A 22462-nucleotide genomic window follows, 5' to 3' on the forward strand; every position below is an offset into this window, starting at 1 on the left:
TGGTGAAAGTTTGAGCTCACGGAGTTTGTTATCCTTGGCCACCCAGTGCCACTTTATCAACATGCTGGAGAGAAGTGAGGGATGAAAAACAAGTATACTATTAACAGTAATTGCTTGCCGTTACCTACTGCATGCCTGGCCCTGAAAGTTCATTATTCTATAAGCCTTAAAACATACCTGAGTGGAAACAGAGGTTCTAAGATTCTGTAACTTGCCCAAGCTAGTAAGTGGCCAAGCTGGAATTTCAATCCTGGTCTGAAAAGATAGGTACTCTTGCAATTTTTCAAAACTGCATCTCTTCAGAATAAGGATCCAATCCCCCAAGAAGCTTTCATCATTGGTGAATGAACAAGACTCACCCAAGAAACCAGACTTAGGAGCAGCACTGCTGGAGATGCTCTGTGTGGGAGCAAAGGCAGAAAGGACGGAAGATAAGGTTGCAGTGGGTTTGAGGACAGTGAGTAGATAAGGCTTGCTGGCCTGGGTAGGCCTGGAAAAGGAGAGTGGGTCTCCAGTGTGACAGCTCTGGATGCCATAACAAAGAGAATGGTTTTCAGGCATTGGAGGATCTTTAAAGATTTGTGAGCGGATAAAATAAGGAAGAACAGCAGATGAGAATGATGACTTTGATACAAATTACAAGTTCCTCCTTGGGGTAGGTGTTGATTAAGGGGGTGATTATAGGGCAGGGAGAGGTCCACCCAACTCAGGACAAAACCAGATACCATCGACTTCCTGGAAGTTTTTAAAATGTGCTGGCAGACCACCTCACAGTCCCACTGTTGGTGTGTGGTTAAGTTGGTATGGCCACGTGACAGGAGATTCAGCAGCCATCAGAAATATTTAGGGAGGATGCATAATAACATGGGACAATGTTTACATTAAAGAACAGAATACAAAAAGACCAACCCTAAAGGCCCTCAGTGGCAACCCTGTCGGGACCCCTCTCACTTTGGAGAGCTTTTTCTGTATCTTCACTTAATAAACGTCTATCAATTTACTCACACACACACACACACACACACACACACACACAAAAGAACAGAATACAGAGTTGAATATCTAGTATGATCACAACTCTTCAGTAATAATAGCAGGAATAGTAAAAATGATATCACCCATGGGAGAAAATAGGAAAGAAAGAAAAAATTTAGAGTGCTAATAGTGGTCGTGTTAAGGTGATGAGATCCGTGGGTGCTTCTCCTCCCTTCTTCTCCCCCTCTCTACTTTTGACAGCTTCCCAGTTTTCATTAATGACATTCTTTTTAAAAGAATCTTTGCTGTCTTTTCTAATGTGATTTTGCCATACCCACGTTGCAAGGGATTAATGAGGAGTAAATGAGCAAGTAGATGCAAAGCACTCAGCACGGTGCCTGGCACAAAATCAGCGGCGCTCTAGGAGGGTCGGGTGAGAGTCGCTGGCCCGGTGTCCCAACATCTGAAAAGCCCGGCCCTCGCCGCCGAGCAGCCTCCCCTTAGTCCCCGCGGCATCGACCCCTCGCACAGCACAGACACGTCCCTGACGCTGACGCTCGCCGTGTCCAGCAGGCGCGGTGCCCGCGGAGCCACCCGCACAGCCCGTCCTGCGGACGTGGAGATAGGGTCGCACCACCCCACACACCCGCGGCAGCCCAGCGCGACGTCGCGCGCACCCACGGCCCCGCCCCCTGTGACGCGCCTCCAGGGGGCAGGACCGTAGCAGCCCCGCCCAGCGCCTCCTCCGATTGGCCGCCGCGCTGTCACCACGTCGCCAGGAGCTGGCAGGGTGTGTGTGTGTGTATGTGTGTGTGGGGTTTGCTTTGTCATTCGTACCCCCGTCGCGCGCTGACGCGGCCGGCCTGGCCGAACGCTCCAGGATCCGCAGAAAGGGCTCCCGGCGCTGACCCCGGAGGCTCCCGGAGGGGGAGGATGCTGCGAACCCCTTACATAATGACGCGACTGACTGGGGCACATGTCAGCGCAGAAAACAGCACATGCCGCAAACCCAGGCCTCCCGATTTCATACGGTGCTAGTGATAGCGGGCAATGAATATAGCACGGTATGCTCTAGCATGGATTATAATACAATGAAACGCAATCCAACAGTCATGAAGTGTGCCTTCGCAATAAGGCGTAATATAGGATGTTATATTTATAGGGCCTATTTATAAGCCTCTATTTAAATCTTTTCTGATAGGCCCAGGCACGCACACAGACACTATAATGATTGGCGTATTCTTCAGTCCTTCAAGGAGGCGGGTTCTCGAGTCCGTTTTGCCTCAGCTGGCCCTTGGATTGGCCGGCAGCGGCGTAGCGACGCCTTCGATTGGCCTCGGGGGCCGTCCGTTGGAGCCGAGGAGGCGGGGCAGGCGGCTGGCTGGTGCTGGGGCGGGTGGGCCCCGGAATTGTCATTTCTTTGTTTCCGAAGGCGGAGGAGGCTCTGAGCCCCCCCTCCCCGTCCCACCCCCTCCCCCCCGGGTGCTGGCTCCATGTCTGTGTGACCGGCCCCAGGGGTAGAGTCCAGGCCCGACGCGGGGCGGGCCGGCGGCGGCGGCGGCTGAGGTGAGAGACGGCGGCGGAGGCGGCGCGGGCACCCGGCCCCCCAGCGGGAGGATGAAGCGGCGGAACGCCGACTGCAGTAAGCTCCGCCGCCCCCTAAAGCGGAATCGGATCACCGAGGGCATCTACGGCAGGTGAGCGGCGGGGCGCCCCCGCCTCCGCCCGCGCGGGCTCCGCGGCCCCCGGTCGGCTGCAGAGGGGCCCGGCCCCGTTATGTAATCCCGACTAGGCCGCACGCCCGCGCCGGGGGCTCTCCGGAGGAGCGCGGCCCGGGGGGCTCCGGCCGGCCCGCAGGGGTGCGCCCCGGGGGCGCGGGGCGTGGCGAGGGCCGCCGTCCGGGCGGGGAGGGCGCGGCGGGCGCTGGCGGAGGAAGCTGCCGAGCAGCCGTTGGGAGCTCCCTGGACCCGCCGGGGGGAGGGGCGGCAAGCCCCCTCCCCTCCCGCGCCCCTAGCCCGAGCCGCCGGACCCCGAGGGCCGCTCCCGGGACCGCCGGGCCTCCGCTGGCCCCCCAGTTCCTCTCTGGCCTGGGAGTCGCCGGCCTGAATCGGGAGGCGCGTGGACCATATGCACTAGGGGGAAAGGCTGACAAACTTGGGAGCAGACGGTGGCCCCACGGTCCCCGGCAGACTGGGCAGGTGGCCACGTTGCCCCGTCTTCCGCCCTCTACTTCTCTTGCGGGATCTCAGACTTGGCACCGAGGGCTGAAGCCGATACCCCCTAATCATGCCCTGTGACCCCGCTCCAGACTCAGGAGCTGATGATCATTTTCTTAGCAAACATTATTTTGACCATTCTAAGCTGATAGTTTTCTTCGAACCTTTTAAAAGGGATTTTTTTCCAAACTCAAAATTTTCTTTTTCTTCTGGGAAAAAAAAAAAAAAAGAAGGCAGTGTCCCTTTAAATAGAAACTGAATTCGCTGCTCTGAGGGGGAGAAGGACAGCAGGTTCACGGGGCAACTTAGTGACAATCACAGCTTCCTAAGCAAAACTTGTGTACGACCTGTCGTTTTTCTGGTTCTTCTTAGAATGTTAGTTCTGAATGGTACTTGCCTTGATAAATGATTTCGGTGGAGAAATCATTAATTTACAAAGGAGAATTATCAGCATGTGTATATTGGCTTAATTGAGTCTTCCTGGTATTTTACAATTTAGCTCTTTGAGCTGTGGGACTTAGAGAAATATGTGAGGTAGCTGATAACACCCAAGTTGTCACCAAGCTAATGACCTAGTCTTAGCATAACTGTACACCTTGCACATGCAGTTGTTTACATATATGGAAGATTGCTTTTCACAGCAGCTGAGTGATGTAAACATCAGGAATTTCTTTTATTTCAAGTTTAAAAGCATTAGGAAGTCAAAGTAAAAAGTTCTTATGTATATTTATCCTTCTCTATAGATATATCCTTATGTAATGAGCCATAGGTCATAGGAATAATTCATTCATTCATTCAACAAATGTACATACTATGTGCCAGGCCCCGTTCTAGCTATGAGGGTACAGCAGTCAGTAAAACAGGCCAAAATCCAAGCTGAATTAATCAAACCTGACCATTTAAACTAAAAGTGAAAAAGCAAAAACCATTTTCCTACACATTTAATAGGTGGGGGAGAAATGTCTCTTTAAGTTGAAGACACTGTGATCCTTTAGGAAGGATTTTTTTCTGCCCATTGAAAAAGATTTGAACAACTTAATAGTGACGCAAGAATAGAAAAAGTGTATTAAACAGAATTGTAGACCAAGGACTTTGAATGGCTGCTAGTCACAGTAACATATGATATACCTTTATAGAAAGAAGACTGGGGATCCCATATTGTTTACATGTGTTGTATTTTGACATCTCTTTATATTTGAACAAATGCCCAATTTAATACCTGCCTGATAGTAACCACTCGGTCAATGTGAACAATGTGAATTCATTGTCTAATGAAGATCTATTATTTTAGTGGTGAGCTTTTGGAATTCACATGTTCTTACCCTAAAGTAAATATGCTATGCAAGTTATTCAGAGTTTTGCTGTAAATTTTAAAACCCAACAGCTCTCAAATCTGTTTGCCCTTCTCTGTTTGGCATTCTTTAAGTTAGATGTTAATCAAAGACCTACATATATTTCTACCTGTCTTTCCTTTTGGAGCATCATATATCAAATGAATGTTTTAATTCACTTACCTGTTTCTTAGTTTATAATATGGAGTATTGGACTAAAGAACAAGATCATAGTTTTGTTTTTTTCCAATTCTGTTTTTAAAAATATGTTTAGAAATTTTTCCTTTATTCCTAAAGCAAACAGAATGAGTGGGCTAGTTATAAATTATGGTGTTTGAGGATTTGTGAATATCAAATTGCTGTGATCATCGAATTTAACTCTATATTAAATTGTTCTTCATACCATCTGTTACCCATTTTGTTTCTCAACATCTGGCCAATTTTGGTCTCATTCAACAGAGAGCTTTTTTTCTGAGGCTCTGTTGACAGTTTTGATACCCACTGTCTACTGTTTCACAGCATAACCTTTCATGAACATTATTTTCATGTTCTCAGTCTGCACAACTTTTCGAGTCTGGGCATAGCAAGGAGGCAGCTGTGATGAAGAGAACACTGGACTGTGGGCGTTAGGAGACCTGGGTTTGGACTCAGAATCCCAGCTCTGCCACTTTGAGCCCCATTCTCTCATCTGTCAAATGAGTCTTGAGGACTAAAGGAGCTCATGTTCAGTTTGTGAAACTCTTATAAATTCTAGCAGGCTATCCAAATATTATTTACCCTGTTGTTATCACAGTTTAACATGTTTGGTTTATTTTTTAAGGAGGCAAGAGAGACTATAAGATTTGTTGCAGTTATAAACAGAAGTTGAGTAGTCAAAACAAAAGGTCAGTTGCTGCTTGGTCTTGCTGAAAAAAATCCTATTGCTGAGACGCTTTTAATCATGGGCTCCAATCCAGCAACTGTGACTGAGGTGATTGTCAAATGATATGATTATTGTCAGTATAATGACTGTGATAGAATTGTTTCAGGGGCAAGGTAAAAGGAAAATGGATTTTAGACATATCGGCATTATCTACACTTATATGTGTGCCCATTGTTTGAAAATTGAAATGTACATATATCTTATTCCAGTCAAATTAATAATCAAGAATAAGAGAAAAGAAACAGGAATGGTGATGATTTTCTTTTATGTTATTAAGGACTAAAATTTAAAACACATTTAAAAACAATCCGAGCCAGCACAGAGCCAGAGTAGAAATTGAGTATTCAATAAATGTTGAGTGTGTGAGTTAATAAATAAATGAATATAAACTAATTCATCCTGCTCAGTTAAGAACCTGTGTTCAGGGAATCGTGGAGGTTACAGGATTAGATATGGTTTCTTGTCTTCAAGGAGTTTACAGTCTAGTAGAGCATCATAATGCCCTCTTAAATTTGTACAGTGGTTTTCAGGTTCCAAAGAACTTTGCATTCTGTTCAAGGAAAAATATTTTTGTTGAATTACATTTTAGCTGGCTATTTTAGTTGTTCACCTGATGCATTAACAGCTTTATTTTGCCCTGTGCTATTTTATGGTGAAGTAGACAGTCGCCACTAAGTGAGGGAATATTTTCTAACTCGAATGAGATAAATGTGAAAGTACTTCGGAAATAATAAGGAACGGTTACTAATAAGAGAAAGTAAAATAAATAACTGCACTTAACTATGACATTCCAGACGTCCTCAGGTTTTATGGCAGTGATGCCCTGTCCATGTCTGCTCCTTCACACATGCACCAGACACTCCCAGCAGTAACGTCTAATTACATGCCATGATTCTCCAGGTGAGGTGGGGTTTAGCCACCTGTCACTTTGCCATGTTCCCCGCTTCCTTCCCCCTGAGAATTACTGACTTTATAATGGAAAGATGAGGAGATGAGGTGTGGTAGGGAGAAGAGGGGGCAGAGACGTTTATGTTGAAAGCTTCTGGAGTTGTTACTTGCCCAAGTAGGCATAATAAGCATTTTAAGTAAGGCGCATGTGTTAAGCTTCAGGAAACTTTTCTATATCTTTGTTACTGGTGGTTGAAGGAAGCACCCCTTCACTTGTGAATTTATGAATACTTCCTGTCATCATGTAGCACGCCACCTGCAGCTTCGAGGAGCAGGACCGTGCCTGCCTCGTAGATTCTTACAGCTTCACACCTTCAGACTAGAGCTGAGGACTCGGGACGTCCCTGGTAGGTAGAATACCTTGGCCCATCTTTTTTCAGAAAAGAGTTTCCTGGCCTCTGACTTTTGGAATGATCCAAGTTTGCATCCTTCTCAGCTTCCTAATTTCCTTTTTCAGACCCTAGTCGAAATAATCTGATCTCCAGAGATTTCACTTTTCTGCCGTTCCTGCCTCTTTAATTAATGATGTTTCCTAAGCCTAGTTTTAGCTCCTTTGGGCTATGCTTATTAAAGCCACTAGAGGCTGGTCTGACCCTTGGCTCCCTTGATTGTACATGTGTTCTGCAGCCGAGACCCCAGACACCCCAGTGTTGCAACCTCACAGCCTAAAAGCATTTTGGTAATCTTGGGAGGCTTTTTCAGCCGCACTGGACCTGACATGAAAGTGATAGATTCTGTATTGTTTTAGAGGGGTGTTGGGGAAGGGGGTAAGTTTTGACTAACCTTTCCAGGGAGGTGTTTACCTAATCCTTATATTTGCAGTTTGCATGAAATGCATTTGAACAAATCTGCCACACTGGAGTTTTGTACTTAGTTTTTGCCAGTAGTGTGTTACCTTAAAAGAAAGGTACTTTCCTCCAACTCTCATTTATGATTCTTCTTGTCTGAGTACTCTTGGCGGTTTAGTTTCATTAGATGTTTTGAAAACCCCTTTAAATTTCTGCTACGAGTTGAGGCAGGGGAAGGAGGGAACGTGATCTAGTTCAGATTATTTGCTTTAAAGCTTCCTGTTTCATTAGTGATATTCTCCTTTCTCTTTGATTCCTTGTGGCCTTTCTTGAACCTCACTAGATTTGGAGATTGATTTTAATGGTAGACTTAATAGCTTATTATTTTTACTTTCTTGTTCGTTATTTGCCAAATATCCTGGAGCCAGTTCCTGTTCTATAGGCACTTATATGTCCAGAGTCTTTTTCTTTGGCCATTTCTCCCAGATCTTCCCACTGATATTAACCCTTTGGGGTTTTGTGTGTATATATGTGTGTTTTGTTTTGTTCTGTCGTTTTCTAGGCTACCATCCAGGTGATACTTAAGGGAATATAATAAAATATAACATATACCTTGTGGAGTCTCGAGGGTCAGATAGAAATTTTAAACATGGTTAAGAGCTCAAAGTGAAATACTGTGATTAGGTTTCCTTCCTTCCTTCCTTCCTTCCTTCCTTCCTTCCTGTCATGGGGCTCAAACTCATAACCCTGAGATCAAGGGTCGTATGCTCTACCAACTGAGCCAGCCAGGCACTCCTGGGTTACTTTTCTTGATGAAATTTAGTGTGCTCTTCAAAGATACTGATTACTTTTATTCTCTAGGCTTACTAGATTTGGGTGTAATTATTTTACTTGGATCGTTTTCAAGAAATAGGTCCAGAAGAAAAAAGTTGTTTGCTCAACAAGCTACGTTAAGTATAATGGTACAGACCAACAGTAGAAACACATATCCTTTGCTAGATGTTTTTTTTTCCATCATGAATTTCTTCAAATACCCAAGGAGTGAATATTTCCTCAAGGTCTCTCACCTTTAGTCACATGGATCCTGGTATTGGAAACTTTAAAAAAAATAACTGTTAGAAGGTATTCTTTGAGGCTTTATATCTTTGACATTTAACTTAACTGATACCAAATTGGCCTCTGCTCATCAGCCTTCCAAAATGCCTATCATCCCCAGACTTGGAAGCCCCTTCATACCACTAACCTTCATTCCTTTGTTTTCCTCTGCTGCTTTTAAGGACAATGTATTTACATTAAGTCATGGGATTGTGACATCAGAAATAATTTATCTCTCATCCATCTCTTCTGTTGCCTTTTCTTTTTTAAAAAGAGGCTTTGCCTTTAGTGGATTGAAATAGTGCAGGTATATCTGTGGTATATCTGTAGACGTCACTAATAGATTTACACTGTTTGAGATCTCTTTCCTTACCTAGCACAGGGGAGGTGGCCAGAAACAGTCTAGCTCTGGTTTTAAATTATATTATTACTTTGTTCATTTTAAAGCACCTCTAAAAACCAAATAAGTTGCTCAGTATTAAAGTCAATATTTTGTCTATTTGTAGTGAGGCTGCTTGAGTTATAGAGAGAAGGAGTGCCATGTTCATGGTCAAACAAAAACTCCTGTCTCAGATGAGAGAAATACTAAGGCTAGAATCTTTTTTCTCAGATGTAATAAGCATTATTTTCTTGCCTTGCTGTAGGCTTGGCAAGCTATACCTCATGGTTTATTGTAATTATGACTTTTTAAAAAATGAATTATCTTTTTATTTTTGAATTACATGTTTCTCTATTACAATGATCATTCTAGGAGTGTGAATTTCGCTAGAAAGCAGTCTTGAGTTGTCCCATGTTTCGTGCCATAGTTATTTCTGTAAAGAATATTTGACTTTAGGGGGCGCCTGGGTGGCTCAGTTGATTAAGCATCTGCCTTTGGCTCAGGTCGTGATCCCAGGGTCCTGCATCGAGTCTGCTTCTCCCTCTCCCCCCGTCCCCGCTCCTGCTCTCTCTCTCTCTCTCAAATAAATAAAATCTTAAAGAAAAAGAATAATTGACTTAAAATTTTTTTCTGCCGCTCTTCATAGTGTGTTTACAAATCAAGTTTATAAATTCATAGTTTATGAATGAGATACTGAGGGTTTATTCTTCCATAAAGTACATCTGCTCATTTTTTTAAAACTTGGTTCTCTTGGAGAATTAAAGAATTATATAAGTTGAATGTGTATATAGGAAAGCATATAAAGAAGGAAAGTAATATTTATTGAATATCTAATGTGAGATGAGAAAGTCCAGTGTGATGGATAAGCATATGGGCTTTAAAGTCATTTGAACTCGACTTCAAAGAATGTCCCCGACACTAGTTGTGTCACTTTGAACAAGTCACTTACTTGCTTTAGCCCTCAGCTTTCTCATCTGTGAAAGGAGGATGGTAAATAATACCACCTACTTTATAGGACTGCTATAAGGATAATTGAGATAAGTCACGTAACAAACTTAGCATCGTGCCTGACACAGATAATTGCTCATAAAGTTATTTGCTGTTACTGCTATTATTATCTTTTCTTCATTGTCTTATTTTGTTCCAGTAAGGATATTAACTTCAGTTTCATATGTGAGGAAACCACAGTTGCCCCAGGTTTAGTTACTTGATAGAGGCCCGTATCTGTCTAACCCTAGAGTCTGTCCTCTCTCTGTTGTACAGTATGTTGCCACTTCATTGTTTCTGAGTGGTGTTTATGTGTAAGAACTCATATGATACTCTCAGACTTTCTGCTACATGGAGAGCAAGTGTCATTATCTTCATTTTCCAGGTGAAGCAACAGGTACCAGGAACCTTTTTTCCTTCTCAAAAAGAGAATCTCTATTAAATAATAATTTAAAAAAGAGTATAGGGCGCCTGGGTGGCTCAGTTGGTTAAGCGACTGCCTTCGGCTCAGGTCATGATCCTGGAGTCCCGGGATTGAGTCCCACATCGGGCTCCCTGCTCAGCGGGGAGTCTGCTTCTCCCTGTGACCCTCTTCCCTCTCGTGCTCTCTATCTCTCATTCTCTCTCTCTCAAATAAATAAATAAATAAAATCTTTAAAAAAATAAAAAAAATAAAAAAGAGTATAGATATGACAACAGTGCAAAATGTGATTGGACCGGGATCCTATTGATCGATCGAGCTCTATCTATTTATCTGTTGCTTTAAAGGACATTAGTGAGGGGCGCCTGGGTGGCTCAGTCAGTTGAATATCTCTCTTGGTTTCGGCTCAGGTCATGATCTCAGATCAAGCCCCGTGTCAGTCTCCATGCTGAGCAGGGGGTCTGCTTGAGATTCTCTCTTTCCCTCCCCCTCTGTCCTTCCCCCCCAAAATAAATAAATAAATCTTTTAAAAAAATAAAGGATGTTAGTGAAATAATTACTGAAATTTGAATAAGGTGTCTAGATTAAATAATAGTAACATATCAATGTTAATTTCCTGACTTTGATTTTAAAAAAAACAATAAAACATATATAGGGAGAGAATGATATCAAGAACGTGATAAAATGTTTTATCATTTGTGCATTCTGAGTGAAAAATATAAGGGAACTCTTTGTACTATTCATGCAACTTTTCTGTAAGTCCAAAGTTATTTCAAAATGAAGAGTTAAAAAAAATAAAAGTAACATACTTGGTATGCAAAAATTAACACGATAGTGTATTAGCATAATGCACCAGACCTTAGTACTCCTGCCCTGGGATGATCACTGTTACATAATTTTTAAGTATCATTTTTTTCTTTTTTTCTATATAAGCAAACGTGTGTATTTCTTCCTTAACCAAAGTACGATTCCAGTTTACATAAAAGTTTTTTGGCTTTTCTGCTCACTTAATCTCTTCTCCATTTCTTTCCATGGAAATGTATTCATTTGCTTTTTTAGCAGCAGCACAGCATTCCACGTAGGATTCATTTCTCTGCGGTCTCCAGACTCCTGTTTTTCTGTGCTTTTTCAGCAGTGCTCTGCAGCCTCTCACTTCCTGGTTCCTCAGGTTTCTTTCCTATGAAAGGGTAATAACTGCCCTGCCTATTTCACAGTTGTAAGGCTAAAATGAGATAATTAATATGAAAGCTTTTGGAAAAATTGCACATATGATGTAAGTGTAAGGTGTGATTAGGTAGATGATTAGTGCTGCTGAAAATATGAAGTATAATCCTGTGGGTGGTTCTCTTTCTCCTCATGTGCTTCTGCAGCCCCCCATCCCAAACCTCACAGAGTCCACACTGTCAAAAGTGGTGTGGTTTGTTTGGTTGTTTTAGATGAAAGTGTTTTTGAAGCAGAATTTCCAAAACTCTAAATTCTCCAATTGTGTTAAGTTACAGTACCTGTCCTTGATATCTCTGCAGTCTATGTGATCCTTCGTAAAAACACTATACCACACAATTCTTTTTTTGAAGATTTATTTATTTATTTTAGAGAGAGAGTGTGTGCATGGGAGGGGGGTCGTCGGGAGGGCCAGGGGGAGGGAAAATCCCAAGCAGACCTTGCACTGAGCCTTGCGCGGGGCACGGGGCTCGGGGCTTGATCTTACCACCCCCAGCTCATGACCCCAGCCGAAACCAAGAGTTGGTCCAAGAGTCGGTCGCTTCATGGACCGCGCCACCAGGCACCCCACCACACAATTCTTAAAAGCTTTTTTAAGTGATTTCTTATTCTAGGTTTTCTTTATTCTTTCTAAATTGGGCATATTTTACACTAGATTTGTCATTGCAGTGGCTGTGTGTGTGTGTGTGTGTGTAATTGACACTCAAAAGGTTCTCTTGACAGTCTGCAAGAGGCCTAGAATAGAAAAGAGAAATAAGGAGTAGCTTAGGTCTTCTCAGGCATCCTCCTCTCTGGATTGCACACCGAGAGGCAGGTGCAGAACCTAGCAGCGGGGGTGAGGCCATTTTATCTTGATGCTGTGCACAACTTTCTGTAGTCCACCATTTTTCAGTTATTTTTGTCTCAGGACCTCTGTCCACTCTGGGTTTATATGGGTTATAGCTATCAATATTTACTGTATTAGAAATTAAGACAGACACATTTTAAATAATAATGACAAGCTGATATAAAAATAATAAATCCATGAGAAGAGTGGTGTGGCTTTACATTTTTGCAGATTTCTTTAATGTTAGGCTAAATAGAAGACACTTTGAGAACCCCCACTGCAGGCCGAGCCAGTGGCAGGCAGGCCAAATGGAGTGATAGTCTGGTACACAGAGCAAGGCTGATTAGATTCATTTCTTCCTATTGAAGACCACAATAGATTGGGAGCAGGTACATGGTAATCTTCAGAGCAGAAGCTGTATTTGTTTCTTTTGTTGATGTTGCTTTGTTCAGATACCCTTCCCAGTCATCTGTGCATGATTTCTCTACCTTCATTTTAAGGGTGTACTCTGGTAAAGGCCTTACTGTCAATCCTAAATACTCTTGTGCATTGCAGGTCATTCATTCAACAAATATTTGTTGAGTTTTTGTAGTGTGCAGGGTGCTCTGCCGGGCACTGAGGATAAAGTAGGGAACAAAATCGGCAGCTCCTTTGTTCTTGTGGACTTTACATCTAAATAGTTAATTAAATAAAATACATTTATTTATAACCGTGATTAAATGTTTTTACAGTACAGGATGGTATGTGAGCATATAATGGGGTAATAGTCTTTACTTTGGGATCAGGGAGGCCTTTTTTAATGAAGTGATGTTTGTGTTGTGTGCTGAAGGATGAGTATAGTAGCAGAAGTGCTTCATTTGGTTAAATTGTACTTAGGTGGGGATCTTGTCTGTGACTCAGAAAAGTAAGAAAATGGAAGAATCAACCCTGAACAGTGTTCCCAGCTGAGGGAAGGAGAACTAAGGGTTTGGAGATAAGTATTGATTATTTAAGTAGATAGTTGTTTTCTTTCTGAGACACTGTGGAATTCAGAGGAGGTTCCATGACAATGAGAAGTTTATACCGTGGGCCAGTACTTCTCAAGTTTTAATGTACAGACAAATGGTCTAGGGATCTGGTGAAAATGCAGGCTTACATGAAATAGGTCTGGGATGGGCCCTGAAATACTGTTGTTCTAAAAACCTCATAGTGATGCTGATGATGCTGGTCCACAGACCACACTTTGAGTAGCAGGACTATAATTACACATAATCTGATTTCAGTAGGAATATGGGCTGGACAAGAGGCTAGATGAATATTCTAGAGGTGATGTGGAGTACAGAGAGGTATTTGATAACAGAGAAGACAGCAGTTTGGTGTAAGAAGTATCGTGCCACATACTGAAAGCTGAAAGCAAATTCACAGTTGCTATTCCAGAGAAGACAGGAAAGCTAGGGATTGAGATAGACGGCCGCTGGCACAGCCAGTGAAATCTACAGAGTCATTTCTGTGGTGAGGACCAAGTGAACTAAAAGGCCATTAGTCTGCCTAGGGAAAAGGTCAGGGACTGAGGATTGATGGCCACACTCCTGGTAATTATGTGGGCTCCAAAAAATGATCTACATGATAGCAGCTAGTGGTACTAGAAAGAAGGTGCACTTTACTTGGAAAAAGAAAAATGTTCAGTACTACTTCTCATTAATCACAAATGATTAATCCTTAATCCATAGGTGAAAAGTATTGCCAAATAGATTCAGGTTAAAAATGGTTGTAAATGGCAAGGGTAGAAATAGAATGGAGGAGGGGAAAGAAACATAGTTAATAACCACTTTGAAAGAATCACCACCATTAAGCCTAATAATCACACATGTCTCTTCTTAATTTCACTGGCATCCAGAACAGAAGCTTATATGACCATCAAAAGACATTATTGGTCTGCCCTCGTTCGATTATATTACTATGGAAAGTATCTTTTCATTGTAGTTACGCTTTAAATTTTTGTTTAAGATATTTTATAGTTATTCATAAATGTGTTTGGATCAGAGAAAGTAACATCAAGTTATGAACCATGTTGTGAACTGTATGTATAAAAATATTTTATATTTGATCACATTCTCTTCATGGTTTAAAAGAAATATTTTGGAATGCTATAATGGCTTAAAACCCAACTTTCTCTCCCCGGTAGAACGTCATCTCTTTGGATTTGGCAAAATCTTATGACCTTCAGAACATGGAAGGAAAGGAATTAGGGTACTGATAAGAAGTCATTTTAGGTTACTTGTCTTTTAACTTTTTTGCATGTACCTATAGAAGAATAATAAGCATAATTTACTGATACAGAGGACTAAGTGAATACTGAATCAGGCAACTGTTTTAAACTTTCTAAAACCATGAAGGCAGAAATGAATCAATAAAATTCAGTACTAGTCCTAAAGTAATATCAACTTTTTTTTAAAAGATGAGTAAAGAATTATTTATTTATATATATTTAAAAGTGCGGTCAAACACATAATGTAAAATTCAGCATCTTAGCCATTTTTAAGTGTACAGTTCAGGAACAATATATATATTCACATGATTGTGCGACTAAGCTCTAGAACTCTTTTTGCAAAACTTGTAAAATCTAATTTGTTAATTAGGTTGCCTCTTGATTTTTAGAGGCAGGCCCACCTAAAAGGGGAGCCTGAGGAAAGTTGAGGGTATGGCATATGTTTGTGAAAGGTCAAGTTTCCTTAGATATCTGTACTTCTAAACTGTGACTCAGTAAGAGCTGGGTGTCAAGGAACATGAAAATATGAAAGCAGTTTTTTTGAAAAGAACTGAAATATATAAAAAGGAACTCTTGAAGTCACAGACTTGAAAAAGAGTAGTCATTGTTACAAAGATGATCATTTCTGTATTGCCTTTGGTTTAAATGATTGGGCTATTAAAAGCTATTCAGTAGGCTGTCATTCTTTGGATAATGCTGTCTAAATAGTGCAACAGAACATTGCCTGCTAGACTGGGATCCTGCCATGCCTTGGGAGCATTTGCGGCAGAGACAGTTGGTAGTACTCTACCTTCTCCACCTGGGGAGTGGTGATGACTGCACACGATGATATACTCCCCACGTCTCATTCACCTCATCCAGAAGCAGCCCCATGGGGAAAAGTGTTCATTGGAGAGGTAAAAACATTTCCATATGTGCCTAGAAACAGTTCTAGAGACAAGAAAAAACCTTTCAGTTTTAAAGCCAAGCAGCTTGAAAATCTAGTTTGAAACTAGATTTGTGTTCCCAAATGCCGACATGACTCAGCTGTTCCTTCTAGTAAAATACGCCTTGCTCTCCACTGGGTCAGTGATGGATTTTTAATGGGTGAGAATGAGGGCCCCATCTTCATCTGGCTAATATGATTCTAGTGAAATGAAACTAAAAGGTGGGACTTGCCTGTTTTCTTCTGGTTTGCCTTGAGTTCCTTGAGTGTATAGCAAACCTCTTAATTAAAACTTATTATCAAGCCTTAAGAAGTTCTACCAAGAGTTAGTATTAGAAATTGCCCCTAGCTGCAGATAATGTCTCATTATGCTACTGTATCATCAAGGGTCATACCTCTCCGTTCTTGACATCTTTTTACCCTTGTGGCTTCAGAGGGCACAGAAAGAATCCTCAGTGCTGGATCTTGCTTTTGTTGTCTGCTGCCCCCCCCAAGTTTATAATTTTTTTGTAGCTTATTTTAATATACTTAAAAATGATTTATTAAAGTCTTGATTTTGTTGTTGATGGCGTATATTCAAACAGCTAATGTAATCACATCAGTATTGGAATGTTTGTATTACAAAGCAGCATACAAGGCTGTGGCCCAAATCAAAGTAAATTTTAGGTATTTCCAATCTATATCTAAGAAAACCTTTTTTTTTTAATGCCTAAACTTAACCTGCTCCAGAATTGACTGGGTTAAGGACATAGAATTAGGGGCTTATTAGTAAGGGGCTTATTAATCTGAAGGCTTCTATTATCTATTGTATAACTCATGAACTAGAAGAGTGGACTTTGAGATTTTAATCCATGTCCTTACCTTGTTTTGAGCCACTGCAGTGGTTAAATATGTGTCCTGCCTGGCTTATCAAAGTCTGCTTCTACTTAACATAAATCCAGAGGGAGCTGGAAGTGCACATTTACATCTTAGCTAGAGCAAGGCTAGGATACTTTAGGATTTTTTTCTTTAATGTACATTTTGTGTTCTCACAACCCATAGTAGTAATTGGCAACTGCTCCCTATGTTAGTTTCTTTCTTTTTTTTTTTTTTTAAGATTTTATTCATTCATTTGAGACACAGAGATACAGAGAGAGAGAGAGAGAGAGAGAGAGCATGAGCAAGGAGAAGGGCAGAAGGAGAGGGAGAAGCAGGCTCCCCGCTGAGCCAGGAGCCTGATGTGGGGCTCGATCCCAGGACCCCGGGATCATGACCTGAGCCGAAGGCAGACGCCCAACCATCTGAGCCACCCAGGCGCCCCTCCCTACGTTAGTTTCTATTTGGGGATGTCGTTTGGTTAATACAGGTGAATACTACATAGAAAGGCAAGAGGAGAAAAGAGGGAAAAAGACAGAATCCTTCAAGCATGTAGGGATGTGCATCAAGAATTTCAAAGACTCTTCAAACAGATGTAGAGGGGTGGGCAAACAGCAAATTCGAAGGCTTTCAACCATGACATTTTCTTCTAATGAAGAAGAGCTGGAAAGCTGTAATTTTGAGTGTTGCAGTATTTTAAATCAGACACTTAGCACATTTTAAAATAATGGTGAAATGTAAAGTTTTTTTCCATCTTAGATAGAATTAAACATTTTTGGTCATCATCTTACTTGGATAGTTGTGGGTCTCAGAGTGAATGGCAGAGCTTTTAAAATTTACGTGGGTCATAGCAACATTCCCCTCTGTCCTTTATCGCCGTTATTTTCATGGTATGTGAAGATATTTTTGTCTCTTAAAGAAAAGAGTGCATTTTCTTTTTCTAGTGCCTCACCAATGACCTTGAATTAATTCTTTATTTTTATGCTTTGCAGTACATTTTTATACCTGAAATTCCTGGTAGTGTGGGCACTTGTCCTCCTGGCAGATTTTGTCCTGGAGTTCAGATTTGAATACCTGTGGCCATTTTGGCTTTTCATCAGGAGCGTCTATGATTCCTTCAGATACCAGGGACTGGTATGTTTATTAATATGTTTTTCAAATATAAGGGGTTTACTTTTCTAAGAAAATCTTCAGTAACTGATGATAAAAAAACCCGCTATCAAATCATTATACCTTGCCCACCCTTCTCTACCATTCCAGTGAAAAGAAGGGGAGGGACAAAGACCTTGGGAGGGAAACAGAGTAGTGAAGGAAGCAATAATTACCCAGCCCTACTCTGAAGTATTTCTGGAGCCCTATCACCATGTTAGTGATTGGGATAGAGTTAGAGCAGTGGTTCTCAAACTTTGTGGTCTCAAGGCCCCGTTAAATTCTTAAAAACTATTGAGGATTCCGAGGAGCTTTTATTTATCTGGGTTAGATCTATCCATATTTACTATATTAGAAATCAAAACTGAAAACAAATTTAAATGCTTATTAATTCACTTAAAAATAATAACAAGCCCATCACATGTTAATGTAAATTACATTTTTAAATGAAAAATAACTATATTTTCCAAAACAAAACAGTTAGAAGATTGACTACATTTTTGCAAATGTTTTTAATGTCTGGCTTAATGGAAGGCAGCTGCATTTTCATATCTGTGTCTGAACTCAGTGGATTGCAATATCACATATCACGTAGCTTCTCGAAAAAGCTACCTTAGTCCTAAGTGAATGAGCATGAAAAAGGCAGATGCCATCTTAATATTGTTAGGAAAATGGTGTTGACCTGGAAGACCCACTGACAGGATCTCAGAGACACCCCCCACACCCCCCACCGACCCTAGGAATCCCCAGACTATGTTTTGAAAACTACTGGGTTAGAGCAGGGGCATTGGCCTGGGCTTATTCCCCTGGTTGATCTGCAGTTCTCTTGTGTCCTGTGGCTACACCTTATACCTGGAACTCTTCCACTCAGAAATCCGGAGCCTCAAAAAGATGGCTTTGGGCTCATGTCCTCTTGGGAATACCTAGTGGTGTGTCCAGAGAAAGGCTGCATTATTTAAATCCTTAACATCAGCATAATTCTTACTATCATGGTTCATTTGTGCTCCAACAGCCGGTTCTTCAAGAATGAGGCTCTTTAGGAATGTTTTAAGAGGAGAGAGGAGCCTTTTCTGTGTTAAAATTCTAGTTTTAGGTAATCCACCTTGAGTCCAAATGAACTCATTGGGACCCAACTCAGCTTGTTCTGGTCCAGTTCTTCTTGATTTGAGGACATAAATAGGATTACTTTTTAATATTGAATTAACCTCTACTTTTTACATAGTGGGTTTTATATGTTTAAAATTCCCTGTTGTTACTTGCTCTGTAGTTCTTGCATGGCAGTTTCAGAGATTTTGTTCAACATGCTTTTAATAATCTGTTTGAAAATAACAGGTTCTAAGATGAGTTTTTAATTTTGTTTTGTTTTTTCCTTTAGGCCTTCTCAGTATTTTTTGTTTGTGTAGCTTTCACATCAAATATAATATGTCTGCTGTTCATCCCCATACAGTGGCTTTTTTTTGCTGCTAGCACATATGTATGGGTTCAGTACGTATGGCACACAGGTAAGTCTTAATGGCTTCTTAGATGGATAGAAATCTTAGACTCAAACTTTTTTAATATAATGATTTCTTTGACTACATTATTTAGAGTTGAGTTTAATTTGGACATTTTTTTTAAGATTTATTTATTTATTTTTGCGTGCGCATGCACACACGAGAGAGAGAGAGAGAGCACGAGCGGGGGGGGGAGGGCCAGAGGGAGACTAAAACTCCCCGCTGAGCAGGGAGCCTGATGCGGGACTTAATCCCAGGACCCTGGGATCATGACCTGAGCTGAAGGCAGACACTTAACCCACTGAGCCACCCAGGTGCTCATGTGGACATTTTTTTCTTTTTTAAAGATTTTATTTATTTATTTGAGAGAGAGAGTGGAGAGAGAGTATGAGAGGGGGCAGAGTCAGAGGGAGAAGCAGACTCCCCACTGAGCCGGGAGCCCAACACGGGGGCTGATCCCCGGACTCCAGGATCATGACTTGAGCCAAAGGCAGAGGCCCAACCAACTGAGCCACCCAGGTGCCCACCATGTGGACATTTTTAAGTGGCCTTTTCCTAATAGATTATACCTCTAAAATATATTTTATATTTTTTTCATTATTAAATGAAAAGTTTAAGCCTTTATGATTTGACATCTCAATTGTAGGCATTTCAATGACCAATTCTTATTATGAAGATTTTTTTTTTTTTAACTTGAAGTTTAGGTAGACTCGTAAACAGTGATGTTCCACATAGGAAAAATGTTCCTGGAGTTTCAGCTTTTGAAAGGAATGTTTGAGGTCGTTTTGTTGAACCCTTATTTGGTATAAGAATTCCCACAGCATCCCTGACACATAGTGGTTTAGTCTCTGATTGAAAGGCCACAGTGACAAGGAACTCAGCTTTTGGGGCAGCTGTAATAGAAAGTTCTTCCTGATACTGAGCCAGAATTTTCCTCCTTACACTTTTGACCCAGTACATTTTGACTGTTTTTGGGGCTTGTTTATCTCTTAGAGGATATAAGGAGGCTTTCCCCCACAAGCATAGGGAAGTGTACAACACTTTGCCTTCAGATTCAAGGGGTCTGCAGACCATCCCCTCAAGCCCCAACACTGCATGCCTGCATTAGAGCCACACGAAAGGAGTATGGTCTCCCATCCATGGTTAACATTTTTGTAGAGATTTAAAGACACTGTCATATCCTCCCAGGCCTTCTTGTCTGTAGGCACAACATCTCTGGTTTCATCAGCTTTTCCTTGTATGTTATTTGAAGCATTTTCACCATCCTGATCTCCCTAGTTCTTTAGTGGTTCTCTTCACCAAAATGTGCTGTTTCTGGTATGTTCTGACTAGAGTGGAGCCACACAGTCCTCTCCCTTCTTCCTAAAGCTAACATGACAGTTCCTGAGTCTCCTTTCCTCTAATTAAAGTGATTTTTTCATACTTTAGTTTTTCCTTGTATTTTCTTGTCCTGGGTCTTAGTTTCAAGTGAGTTGCCATTTACACTTGTCATTCTGTCTAGGTCTCAGTTTCTTCTTTTTTTTAAAGATTTATTTATTTATTTGCGGGGGAGGAGCAGAGGGAGAGAGAGGATCTCCAGCAGACTCCCTGCTGAGCAAGGAGCCTGACATGGGGCTGGATCCCACAACCCTGAGATCATGACCTGAGCCCAAATAAAGAGTCGGCTGCCTAACCTGAGCCACCCAGGCACCCCATCAGTTTCTTCTTTGTCATAAGATGGTGGAATAATCTAGATAATGTTTAGGGGAGCCTTCCGGCTTAACAATCCATGACTCTGATGAGCTATAATGATTTCCTAAATTACTTTAATAATGTCTTAGTAGTTTGGAAACAACAACTCCTATAACTATTAACAGAACCTACTGGGAATGAGTTCAGTGGGTAACCCACAGGGCAGCAGTGAAGCTAATATCATAAGTGATAGTGGCCTCTCTTTAGCCCTAGGCTCAGAAATGTCGGAATAGCTAAGTTGTGAAGTATGTTTTAATTTGGAATGATTGATATTCAAATAAACAAAACAAAGCAAACTTTGTGTTCTTATTGGGCCAAAGAGATCTAAGTACAATTTATATAACTTGGGAATAATTTCTCTTATCATTTGTTAAAATTTAAAATTCTTAAGTTTATTAGGAATCGTTGATGCAATTATATATTGCCACAAAAGAATGATTATATTATATCATAAACTTCCTTGCTGCTGTTAAGAGGGAAAAAAACAGAATACAAAACTGTATGTACAACATGACTCACTTGCTTAAAAATATTTTCAACGTGATTTTGTTATTTGGTAAGTGTAGAAAATACAGGTATTTTGTCCAAAAATTTCTATTTTTTTCTGTAATGTGCTTATTATATATATGATAACTTCAGAAATTAATATAGGGAGTTAGAGAATATAAATTTTTGAAAATGCATTTTGCAATGAATTTGAAAATGCATTATCCTAAGAGTTGCTATTTGTCTTCGTACACTGTGAAAATGCCCCTTTTTTTGTATGTTAAATCTATAAGAATGGTTGAGGCCATTCGCTGCCTTCACAGAGCTTTTAGCGTTTTCTTACTGCACGGACTAGGTCTAAGAGGATTTAAGTTCTCCTTAGGAGCAGACCCAGGATTATCTCTGTGAACTTGGGCCCAATTTGTATAAACTCTGGCCTTACTTTACTCTTCAGTATGATAAGGAGGTTGGACTAAATGATCTTTGTAGTTCCAAGATGCTATGATTTTTCTTTTGTTTCATCCCAAAGATCCTTAGTAAAAAGCTATTTAGTCCTTCAGATCACTGATTTCCCTCTCCTGACTATTCTCTCGTCTATAACTCGCTTGCCTTAAATAGTCTCAAAGGAGCTCTTTCCAGAGTTATTGGACCTCATGCCTATGTAGTCCATCTTCATTAAAAAAAAAAAAATCCCATTATTAATCATGTCCTGACATAGATAGACCTAGCCTGCAGATTTTGATTCTAAAAATCAATGAAAATTACCTCATTATTTGTATCTTATTTATTCTATTGCAAGTTGCTTTTTACTCCCTTGAAAATTGTTTTTATATTTTATTTATTTATTTTTTAAAGATTTTATTTATTTGTCAGAGAGAGAGCGCGCGCGCACAAGCAGGGGGAGCGGCAGGCAGAGAGAGAAGCAGGCTCCCCACTGAGCAGGGAGCCCAATGTAGGGCTCGATCCCAGGACCCTGGGATCATGACCTGAGCCAAAGGCAGATGCTTAACCGACCAAACCACCTGGGCACTCCCAAAAACTGTTTTTAATTATAAAAGAAATATAAGCTTGTAGTTAAGAGAAAAAATTTGTAGAACAGGGGTGCCTGGGTGGCTCAGATGGTTAAGCGTCTGCCTTTGGCTCAGGTCATGTTCTCCAGGTCCTGGGATTGAGCCCCTTGTCTCTCTGTCTGTCTCCCAGGTCAGCAGGGAGTCTGCTTCTCCCTCTCCCTCTGCCTTTCCCCCTGCTTGTACTCTCTCTGTCTCTCTGTCTCTCTCTCTCTCAAATGAATAAATAAAATCTTTAAAAAAAACTGTAGAACAAAACTTAAAAATGTCAGAAACATTTCTTTGTGCAATAACTCATTCTTCAGAATTTATTTTTTTTACATGTTAGTACAGATCATTCTTTTGAAATGCTGCATCATATTTTATTATACAGATTATCATAAACAGTTCTCTGTTGAT

The 22462-nt window shown here is 41.1% G+C and overlaps 1 protein-coding gene across 1 annotated transcript in view; it reads left to right on the top strand.

The window, feature by feature from the left end:
• Window positions 1-2119: 2119 nt before the first annotated feature.
• Window positions 2120-22462, top strand: part of MACO1 (macoilin 1) — a 58326-nt gene continuing 37983 nt past the window's right edge. The window contains exons 1-3 of the mRNA XM_027625635.2: window positions 2120-2672; window positions 17130-17271; window positions 18662-18788. Coding sequence (XP_027481436.1) covers window positions 2593-2672; window positions 17130-17271; window positions 18662-18788 — 349 coding nt within the window. The 5' untranslated portion in view covers window positions 2120-2592. The remainder of the gene's footprint in view (window positions 2673-17129; window positions 17272-18661; window positions 18789-22462) is intronic.

The sequence above is a fragment of the Zalophus californianus genome, chromosome 4 (genome assembly GCF_009762305.2).
Source record: "Zalophus californianus isolate mZalCal1 chromosome 4, mZalCal1.pri.v2, whole genome shotgun sequence".
Classification (NCBI taxonomy): Eukaryota; Metazoa; Chordata; class Mammalia; order Carnivora; family Otariidae; genus Zalophus; species Zalophus californianus.